This window comes from Alligator sinensis, unplaced genomic scaffold, assembly GCF_000455745.1.
Source record: "Alligator sinensis unplaced genomic scaffold, ASM45574v1 scaffold579_1, whole genome shotgun sequence".
NCBI lineage: Eukaryota > Metazoa > Chordata > Crocodylia > Alligatoridae > Alligator > Alligator sinensis.
Genome location: NW_005842023.1, coordinates 871,440 through 882,650, shown reverse-complemented (window position 1 = coordinate 882,650; position 11,211 = coordinate 871,440). Strand labels below are relative to the sequence as shown.

Sequence of the window (11,211 nt, the reverse complement as noted above, 5' to 3'; positions counted from 1 at the left end):
AGGAATGAGGGCATTAACCCGCACCTGCAGGTGGTCAGCTGACCAGATGAGGCAGGGCCTGGGGCATATATAAACCCCAGGGCTGGGACTAGAGGGTCAATTCTTTGCCAGCAGCCAAGGGGGGAATAGCTCTCCTAGAGGAAGCTAAGTGAAGAGGCCTGACTGCCTGTTCAGCTTCTGGTAAGATTAAGGGACTTCAGGAGCTCACCAGATACCCTGGCCTACAAGGCCTGTAGTGCTGGGGCAAGGGTGATTCTTTTAAAGGGACAGAGCACACCCTGAGCTCCTTGCATTATGTTGTAGCTCAGGGGCTTGTATTTTGATTTCTGTTTGTAAAACCTGGTGGATTGGGCTGAGACTATTGGGGAGGGAGGAGGTCTCATTGGGGGGCCACTACAGTGTGGAGACCCCAGCACTAGTGTGGGTGCAGTATCTGGGGTGCATGGACCCCAGCCTGGTATGGGTGTAGAGAGAGAGAGAGACAGGGCTGCAGAGAGACCAGTGATGACCAGAGGCCAAGTGAAGCTAAGGCCTCAGAGGGACACAGTGTGAATGCCATCTGTGAGGCTTGGGGCATGGTAAAGGGGTGGTTTGGAGCCATGCATCTAGTCCATAAGGCTGAGGGTGTCCCAAGACATCCATTTTGGAGGGGACCCAAAAGGGGTCTGAGAACCCACAGGGTTCAGTGGGGTCCATCAGGACCATGTCCAAACAAACTTGAGGGCAGCCTCCCTATTTATTATAGTTGCATCAAGATGTGGCAGATGAGAAAGATGGTGCCTGTTGGGCAGGATTGGCATGGTCAAGGAGCCCTAGGGGTATCACAGCCATCCCTGGGGACCCCATCCCATGACAAGGACCCTTGGCCCTGTCTTGCTTGGGATCTAGCCCAGATCACTGGCATTTGTGACCCAGGTTAGGCTTCTGGAGCTCTCTATGCCTGCCTCACTATGGTTCCTGACTTAGGCGAAGCTGCTTGCCCCCTTGAGACCAACCCCCCTGTGGTCCTTGACTCTTTCTGGGTTGTAGGGTGGGTGCCCCCCAGACTTCCCAGTGGCCTCCATACCACCTCTTGGCACAACATGGATACAAGCAACTGCTTCACAACTAAAAAAACCTGTCTAGCTTTGGGTCATTGCCTCACTACAGGTCACAAGCTCCCCTTGGCTTTCCTGGCAGCTCTATAAAACAGCCTAGGTGCCTGTCCATCTGTCTGCTGCAGGCATTCCACTCAGGCAATCCTCTCATAGAATCATAGAAAATGAGGGTTGGAAGGAACTGCAGGAGGTCATCTGGTCCAACCCCCTGCTCAAAGCAGGGCCATCCAAAACTAGATCATCCCAGCCAAAGATATGTCTATCTGGGTCTTAAAAACCTCTAAGGATGGAGAGCCTACAATCTCTCTGGGTAACCTATTCCAGTACTTTACTACCCTCCTAGTGAGTTTTTCCTAATATCTAACCTAAACTTCTCTCACTGCAACTTGAGACCATTGCTCCTTGTCCTGTCATCTGCCACCTCTGAGAGCAGTCTAGCTCCATCCTCTTTGGAACCCCCCTTCAGGTTGTTGGAGACTACTGTTAAATCTATTCTTAGTTGTCTTTTGACCAGAATAAATAAGCCCAGTTCCTTCAGCCTCTCCTTATAAGTCATGTTCCCCAGCCCCCTAACCATTTTCATTGCCCTCAGCTGGACTCTTTCCAATTTGTCTTCATCAGGGTTGTGCAATGATTTGGGTCCTAGGGCTACATAGGGAGTTTTGATAAACTGTTGGAGGTGGGGCCCAGCTCCACCTCCCCACCCCTAACAATTCACCAAAACACCCCATGGGGCTGTGGGGAGCAGTGTTCAGGAGTGGGAGAGGCTGGGATCACATGCCCCTGCCCTCTGGTGTGGGGTGTGTGTGGGGATGGGTGTGGGAGTGCATGGGTGGGGGTTACCCTGATGCTAGGTCCTAGGAACCTACTGTGGGTGACAGGAAGGGGAGGGAGTGGGGGCACTTGCAGCAGAGCTCACCCAGATGGTGCGGTCCACACTGCCCCCACAGTGCTCTGCATGGGGCTGAGCCCTGCCTGCTTGCACCTGTACCTGCAGCCCAGCCATGTGCTGCTCTGCATCCACTACCTCCAGTGGTGGCTCCTGCTCTTGATCTTGCCCCTGCAGCACCACGCTCTGCCATGCAGCACCATGCCTATCCCAGTGCTCAGGACTCCAGCTCCAGTTCTTAGGAAGGTGGCCAGGAGCTGAAGCTGGGGCAGGAGCCACCTGACTGAAGCTGCTCATCTGCCTACCTGGAACAGCATAGTGCAGCACAGCATGGCATGGCAGAGCAGCTTCCAGTGGGCGGTTCCTGCTGTGGCTACAGGCAGCCAGGTGCTGCTCTGTGCCCCCTGTCTCTAGCAACAGCTCCGCTTCCTGCTATTGCCGCACCACGCTGTGCTGCACTGCTCCCAAAAGGCACATGGGCCTCCGGCTGCCTTCCAATGCCAGGAGCTGAAGCCAGAGGTCCACACACTGGGGTATGAGTTGCTCAACTGAAACTGCTTATCTGAAGCAGCACAGCATGGCAGGGGAAAGATAAGAAGCAGGAGCCACCGCTGCAGGTGGGGGGCTCAGAACTGCACTGAGCTGCAGCTGCACCAGGAACAGCCCCACCAGATGCTGCGTGCTGGCCAGGGCCTGGGCTGGCAGAAACTGGTGGCCACCCAATGTGGGCTGCCCCAGCACAAGTGAACAGGGCATGGCCCCATGCAGAACACCATAGGGGTAGTCTCAGGCTGGATCCAGTCACCTGGTGGGTTGGATCCAGTCTGAGGGCCATATTTTGCCTGACCCTGGTCTACATCCTTTTCATAGTGGGGACAGAGGGCAAAACTGAACACAGTACTCCAGATGCAGCCACACCAGTCCCAAACACAGGGGAAGAATTACTTCCCTTGATCTGCTGGCAACACATCTACCAATGCAGCCCAGTATGCCATTACCCTTCTTAGCAACAAGGGCACAGTGTCTTATATTCAACTCATTGTCCACTGTAACCCCCAGGTCCTTTTCTGCAGAGCCGCTGCCCAGCCAGTCAGTCAGCTCCCAGTCTGTAGTGGTGCATGGGATTGTTCTGTCCCCAAGTGCAGGACTTTGCACTTGTCCTTGTTGAACCTCATGAGATTTCTTTTGGTCCAATCCTCCAATGCATCTAGGTCTCTCTGAATCCTAGCCCTACCCTCCAGCATATCTCATACTCCCCACAGCTTGGTGTCATCTGCAAATTTGCTGAGATTTCACTGTATTCCATCTTCCAAGTCATTTATGAAAATGATGAGGATGAAAATATCTTCCTACAGTATGCAAGGCCTCTCTGCCCCAACAGCTCCCAGACCCTGGTGTTGCGTGCTCAGGGCCTCACCCTTTCCCATCCACTGACTCTCCAGCTACACCCAGGGATTGCCGCAGTGGCTGCTAATTAACCTGCTGCATTTTAGCTCAGATGCATCTTTGGCTTAAAGAGCCTGGGCTACTTCTGCCCTGCACTCTTCCAGGGTCCATAACAGACCCCAGCCTCTGGGTCTGTTTTCTTGTTGTGGCTGGCTGTTGTAGGTTTTAGCTCTTGTGAGTACAAAAGTCCTGCTCCCCATTTTGTCACAGCCAACAATGTTGGGGTTTCCTACTTACATGCCTGAAGGGTGGGCAAAAGAAATCAGGATTGTAATAAACCTGGATTGCATGCTAACTATAGAGAACTGATCAGTGTGTTAGTAACAATACCTTGCTGCTGTCAGACTGTAAAGACTCTGTAGCCTTTGATGCACCAGCAATACTGAAACCCAAAATAGAACAGGCTTGTCCTTAATGATCACATCAGCTGTTGCCATTGAGTATCATGATTACCATAGACCCTTTTTATGAAGGGGAAGAAATAAAAAACACATCCTGGTGTAACCTGGCTGATGAAAGAGGAAGTCAGAGTGATCTCCCCCAAGCAGCAGTTTTTCTTCACAATCCTGTTTTCTCACAGATTTCACAGACATTAGGGCTGGAAGGGACCTTGGAAGATCATAGAGTCCAGCCCCCAACCTTAAGGCAGGAAGTCAGCTGGGGTCATAGGATCCCAGCAAGATAAGCATCCAATTTTTTCTTGAAGGCATTCAGAGTAGGTGCTTGAACCACCTCTGATGGCAGGCTATTCCAGACCTTCGGGGTTCAGACAGTAAATAAATTCTTCCTTATGTCTAGCCTGAAACAGTCTTGCAGTAGCTTATAACTGTTTGACCTCGTCATTCCATGGAGCCCTCTGGTGAACAAACGTTCCCCCAGACACTGGTGGTCACCCCTGATAAACTTACAGGTGACCATCAGATTGCCCATACACTTCAGCAAAGACCCGTAATGTTTGTCAGTAGCCTTACCTTAGATTTTCTAAATATGAATAAGGTCAGGTCAGTAGTATCGTCCCAGAGATCTCTGCTGTTGCATAATCTGATGACAAAGACCCTCTCAATGTATAGTTCATCTAGAACTACTACCTTGCCCTCCAGATTCTGGAGCATATGAAGGTTTATTTGCTACAGCCACCTACATCCCATTTGATGTCTAGTCATCCTCTTCTATACAGTCAAGTAATTGTGCCATCTGGTGGTATCAGCTGTAATTACAATTGTTGTCAGGATCAATCCACGTCCTGCAGTTGTGTTCCTGAATGTTAGCAGGGGTCTTTGCCTGATGGAAAAGTTTCGAAAATACTTTGTGCTAGTTTCCCTTCCCCTCTCTTGTTAAAGAATTTGGCCTGCACATCAAAAGCTTTCTTCTATTGTAAATGCCATACTCCTAAACTGAATTGAGCAGGTAGCAACAGGTACTTGTTACTTCCACCCCCACTGCTCTCAAGATTGTCTCTTGGATAATCATAAACACCCTGGTTTTACATCTCCCAGGTTTGCTGATACAGACAGCCTAAGAAATTCTGCCTTAAAAACACAAAAAGCTAAATATTTTTGTCCAATACTATTTATAGAGGGGAAAAAAAAGAGTAAAGAATACAGTGCAAAATACACATCTGAGTACCCTAGAGCAGTGGTTTTCAACCTATGCTATGTAGACCCCTGGGGGGTCTGCAGACTATGTCTAAGTGGTCCACAAAAGATGATTATGATCAATCAAAAGTATGTGAATACCCACACTTACCATTCAAAGAGGTCTACATCTTATTCCATTCCAAATTATTTAGGAGTCCACAAGTGAAATAAGAGTGAGAACCAGTGTGCCAAAGCCCTGTTTAGCCTGAACAAAAGTAGCCCGAGCCTCAAACTGCACCTGCAGCCAGGTTTGAGTAAAAATATGGTTGCTGATGCTCAGGGTTTCTTGAAATAAGGACCTTGAATCCTCTGTGTCTCACTTCCTTCATCTGCAAGGGGGGGAGAGATGGAGGGAAAGCTCTGTGTGTGTCACAGCCTGTTGCTGTTTCTGCTTACCCAAAGGAGTATCTTCAGGACAGGGCTGGTTTTGGCCAAGCTCGGCTGCAGGCACATCACAGCATAGGACACCCAATGGCTCTGCCACTGCTTTGCTTGTCCCTCCTTCCCCCTTCCTTCCTTCTGGGAGCCACCCAGGGAATCCTTGTCCTACTGTCCAAAGAGCAGCAAGGCCCCTGCCATACACCTCCCCAGCAGTCAGGGACCATCTTCATGCATGCAGGGGAAGATGGGGCAGGACCACAGCATGGAACGCAGGTCACTACCGCAGAGCCCTGTTATGCTGGGGCACTTCATACCTCAGAGCTGCTGTTTCAGGCTCCTGGCCGACTCAGGCAGGCACTACCCACACTGTACCCCTGGGTCTTCAGCGTCACTTCACAGCCATGGGTTGTGCGTGTGTGTATGTGGGGGGAGGAGAGGACAGCTGGATGCCTGATGGGGCCGCCTGCCTCCAGCCACAGCCCTCCACGGGCCTGAATGAAGCTGCAGCTGGCGCTCCCTACTTCAGCCAAACAGCTTGGGCATGAGAGGGAGGCCCACAGGAGCCTTAAGGCTGGGTCAGGGCCGGGGGGCACCTGCTGGAAGTCTGTTCCCAATGCCAGAGATTTTTTTTTTTAAATATAAAAACTATATATTCACAACTCACAAACTATACACACACACACATATATATATGTACACATGTATACACGAATACATTTATACATACACACATGTACATGTGCACATATATGCACATACATATATATATATATGCGCGCACACACACATCTCTCTTTGTATATATGCACATAGATATGCACCCGTGTATATGCACACACGTGTATATGTACACGCGCACACCAGCCCACCCACATAACCAAATCCAAACACAAAATGCATCACCCACCCTCCAACGCTGCTCTACCCACACGCCTAGACTCCCCTGACATCGGCATGAGCACACACTTCACAGCCAAAGCTCCATTTTACACCTTTTCCACTTGTGTCCTCTTTCACGACCTGCGTGGGGCAGGGGATCAGAGCACGGGGGGCGGGGGCATGGGGTGGAGCACAGCTGGCCCCACCCCGCCTGGAAACTGAAAGCGAAATGGTGGTGGGAAGCTCCGGCATCGCTTGCTCTGGCCTGGCAGCGCCGGGAGCGGGCGGGCTGGGCTGGGCTGGGCGGCCATGGAGCAGCAGGAGCGGGGAGAGGCAGAGGCGGAGGCCGGGATCTCGCTGCACCACTTCAGCGGGCGGCTGGGCGAGCAGGTCGTGCACTTCCAGGCCATGCGGCTGCGGGACTCGCTGTTCCTGTGGGTGGGCTCCGCGCCGCTGCTCGGCAGCCTGGCCGTGGCCATGTGCAGCCCCCGCGTGAGTGCCGGCCCCTCCCTGGGCTCCGGGGAGACTCCTGCCCCCTCCGGTTCAAGCCCCGGGAAGGGGGGGGATCAAGCCCTGGGCAGCAATTGAAAAAGCGCCCGAGTGATTTAGGAGCCGGAGTCGCCCGAGTGATTTAGGATCCGGAGCGAATCGGCGAGTCGGCGCGGCGCGGCGGGCTCGTTTTCGAAAGCACCCGCGAGCCCTCGGGCCGCGGCCCTGCCAGGCACCAGGGAGAGAAGATTTCCCGCCCTCCCCTTGCTCTGCGACCCTCCCCGGGCGCCGCAGCCCCCCGCCGCGCCGCGAGAGCCTTTCCTGGGCACCGTGGCGTGTTGGCGCGGGGACCCCCACAGCCCGCGCCCGAGGAGCTGGACAGAGCGTCACAGGCCAGCCGGCCCTCCGAGGGCTTCGCAAGAGAAGAATCGCTTTGGTGTCTGCCCACGGGCCAAGGACCCCAGCGCGCTTTCCTGGCGCGCTTTTTCTGGCTTTTTCCTGCCCAGGGCAGGGGTCGGACTCGATGGTCTAACAGGTCCCTTCCAACCCTAGACAGCTGTAAAATCTATAAGGCAAAAAAGAGTGAAAGCCAAGCACTGGGCCGAGCCCCGCGTCTGAAATGGTGATTCAATGGCACCCTGAGGGGCTCTGAGATGCTTTCAAGGGTGTCGTGGGGCGTCAAGCAGTCTTGGCACTGTCAGGTGTGCAGACATGATTCGCAAGATAAACCCAGCAGTTTCAAATGAGTCCTGAGTGTTTCTGACCTGCCGGGGTCTTTCTGAGTTCTCTGTACTGGAAGAGCTGCTCTATTACTTTCACTCAATTTTTTGAGTGCAGAAGAATAAGAGCCGGCATTTTCTGATGGGTGCCTAGCATCTGCAAAGGTTGAGAACTTCTGGTGTAAAAAGCCTGAGAATCACTGGTTTTATCCCATAGTAGAAGAAAGGAGACCTAGGCCACTCTTGAACTGGGGCCTAAACTACCGTAATATATAGAACCATAGAAAATTAGGGTTGGAAGGGACCTCAGGAGGTCATCTAGTCCAACCCCCTCTAGCCCCAACTAGATTAGCCCAGCCAAGGCTTTGTGTAGCCAGGTCTTAAAAACCTCCGAGGATGGATATTCCACAACCTCTCCGGGTAGCCTGTTCCAGTGTTTTACTACCCTCCTAAGTAGGTGAAACTGTTTTGCAGTGAGGAAAAACTGAATCTTGAATTCCAGTCTAAGCAGTCTCATTCATGTTATTCCAACTACTTTGTACATTTTAACAGCTGCCCATTTGCTGACGATGCTGCAGCTAAAACCGCTTCATTTAAGCTAGATGCAAAAGTCCACTGCTGTGTAGTAAGATAGATCACAGAAGGAAAAGAGGTGAAATGGGTCTCTTACCACAAGGTAAGAGAATATACACAGCCTGAGCAGAGCAGCTGACATGGTGAATCCTGATATCCTCTTGCCTCATGGTAAATAGTTTGCCTGCCCGTACCATAGGGGATTTGAGAAGAGAAGCTTCCTTGTATAGTCTAGTCTAAGGTACAACAGTTTGTTCTGTAGCGTAGACCTGGCCCCCAAATCAATGTACCTGCAGAGCCACTGTCAACATCCTTACAAACATTTGAAGATCCCACTCGCTATCTTCGGGTGATCTAAAGCAGCAATAATGGGTTCAGGTTTCTTTTGGCTGAAGTAGTTTGTTGTTCTGAATGTTGCAGTTCCCCTTCACCAATGGTAGGAAAGATGCCCGTTGCAGGTACTCAAATATTTTTGGGTACTGTAAGTTGGATTGTATCCTTTGCAACAAATGAACACAGAAAAAGCAAATGTTGTTTTGGCTCCTTGAGACTTTCAGCCATCTCAGGGGGGAAAATGGAAAGCTCATTTGCACATAGAATAAGCAAGCTGCTGTTTGCTTTGTTTTCAGGACTCCATTCCAGTGTCTACGTCACTTCTTGGAGACCCATCGGACACCACTTCAAATTCTCTTGCTCAGCGATTAGGTATGCAGCATCATTAATGGCTTTCCATGACATCAGTGCTTTTGAGCTGTTCTACTCTGGCAGTCAGCTGTCACCTTGAAGAGTAAAGCATGCATGCTGTCACCATTACACGCATTGCATGACTCTAATAGGAGTATGTTTCCATCATGGGCAGACTATTCATTTGATCCTGTCTAGCTTGAGCCTGAATCTTGGCTAAAGTTTTCAAAGTGTTAAAATGGAGTATTAACGTAACTGAAGAACTTTGCTGAAGGAGGACTCCATACCAAATAAAGTATATGACCTCTTATGTAACCTTATGCACATGAGCAGAGCCAGTGAAATCAATTAGACCTCCTGGGCTTAAAGTCAAAAGTGTGGTTATGTACCTTCCTGAATTGGGGCTGGCTGCTATTTCATCTGGTATAGGCTGGCAGCAGTGATGATGACAGTTTCTTGACATTTCCCATTATAACTCCTTGTTTTCAATTGCTTGTAACTTTGCCAGACTTCAGGCAATTTGGGCTGAAACTTTCCTTGCAGGTTTCTGCCTCAGATTGATTTTGTGCGAGTGTGCATGTTAAACTTCAGTCAGTTCAGTTGTTTCCAAGAGTGGGATTAGGGGACATTTTTCCAGCAATCTTTCCTCTGAAAAACCATAATGCCTCCAAGCTTTGGAACAGGGACTTGAATTTTAACAAGGGGTAGGCCTTTGTGGCAGGGACATGCCTTTTCCTGACTTTGGGGGGAAAAAAAACTTGCCTAAATTTGGCTAACTAAAACCTTTGAAAAACCACAGTACCTATATACTTAGTTGGGACCGTTGCATTTTAGCACCTAATGCCACTAAAGATTCCCTCTTTGCTGAGCACACTTCTTCCTTTTATAGTGCTGAACAGATTCTGTATTTGCTAGGATTGAATGCTTTCTAGTTTTATAGAGGCTTAGGGGCTCTTTTGGACCTGGTACAAGAACTGAGAGCTGCGATCCTGTCTTTTATGCTATTGATCACTACCCTTTGTAATGCTTTGCCCAGGGGAAGATGACATTTGCTTCACAGGGAGAGGCTAACTGTTTTTTTCCAGTTCATTTAAAAAAGCAAACAAACAAACAACCCCCCCCCCCCCTCCAAAAACCACCCAAAACCCAGGAAATTAGTCAATGAAATGATAACTCCCCCCATTGTTAAAGTTGCAAAATTAAGCATGCAAGTGTTAGGAATACCATTAGGAATTCATCCTTAATTCAGCCCTTGTGCATATGAATTATGCTATACTTCTTAATTTTACATCACAGACTCATTTTTCCACCCCCCAGCATGATCCCTGCCTCATTCAGCGTTGTGATTATAAGAGCTTTCTCTCAGGAACTGACTGCTCAGGCTGCTAAAAGACATTGTTAACAAATTGGAGGGTTTTGCAGTTCAGCTATTGCCTTGCTTGGTTTGGGCAGTAGAGGATAGGGATAAGGTTCCAGGTAAGCCCTTCATTACCTGTCCCCCTAACACTTTACAAATATAATAAATAATCTGATATTGCTTTAGTGCAAAGCAAAATAGGGGGGGGGGAGGAAGGATATATGCTCCTTGAATGCTCTAAAGCAGAGGTCAGCGACCTTTCATTAATAGGAGGCTGAAATAACCGCTTGATCCTCAAGTGGTCTGGAGGTTGACTTGGTGCCTGTATTGGACCTAGAAAAAAAAAATCCAGTTGGACAACAGGTCAACCCCCATTGAAATAAATGGGGCTGATTACTTGTCTGGATTTAAAATGGAGCCCTAGGGTGGGTTGACTTGTTGCCCAGTTGGGACTTAGCTCTCAATTTTTTAGAATGCATGGGAGAGGTGACAACCACCTATCCCTTCAGTGATGTATGAACAGTATAGTATAGAATTTGTGAACTAGGTTGTTTTTGCACTTGTCTAATTATTTTCTCCTACACCGTCCCAGCCAGGCATTTTTAAGTCCCATTGATTTTTAGGGTTGGAAAGGACCTCAGTAGATCATTAAGTCTGACCCCCTGCCCTGGGCAGGAAAGAGCGCTGGGTCAGATGACCCCAGCCAGGTACATGACCCCAGTTAGGCACTTGTCTAATCTCCTCTTAAAGACCTCCAAGGTAGGGGACAGCACCACTTCCCTTGGAAGCCTATTCCAGATTTTGGCAACCCTCACCATGAAAAAAGTTTTCCTAATGCCTAATCTAAATCTGTTCTCCATCAGTTTATAGCATTGTTTCTAGTAACCCCAAGGGGCAAGTACAAATCACCATCTCTTAGATCTGTAATCTGGTAACAAATCCAAGATAATCTATGATTAATGTGAATTGCCTTTGTGTTTAAGAGCTTGATCCAAAATCCAATGAAGTCAATGGGCATCTTTCCAGTGACTACAGTTGTTTTTGGATCATTCATTCCCAC

General features: G+C 49.6%; 1 protein-coding gene across 2 annotated transcripts in view; it reads left to right on the top strand.

Annotated features, from left to right (window-relative positions):
* The first annotated feature begins 6,550 nt into the window (after positions 1 to 6,550).
* Positions 6,551 to 11,211, top strand: part of PSMG4 (proteasome assembly chaperone 4) — a 33,083-nt gene continuing 28,422 nt past the window's right edge. The window contains exons 1-2 of one of the 2 annotated variants that reach the window (XM_025202392.1): positions 6,551 to 6,821; positions 8,740 to 8,815. In XM_025202392.1, the coding sequence (XP_025058177.1) occupies positions 6,639 to 6,821; positions 8,740 to 8,815 (259 nt within the window). In that variant the 5' untranslated portion in view covers positions 6,551 to 6,638. The remainder of the gene's footprint in view (positions 6,822 to 8,739; positions 8,816 to 11,211) is intronic. The other variant, XM_006022194.3, reaches the window with a different exon arrangement.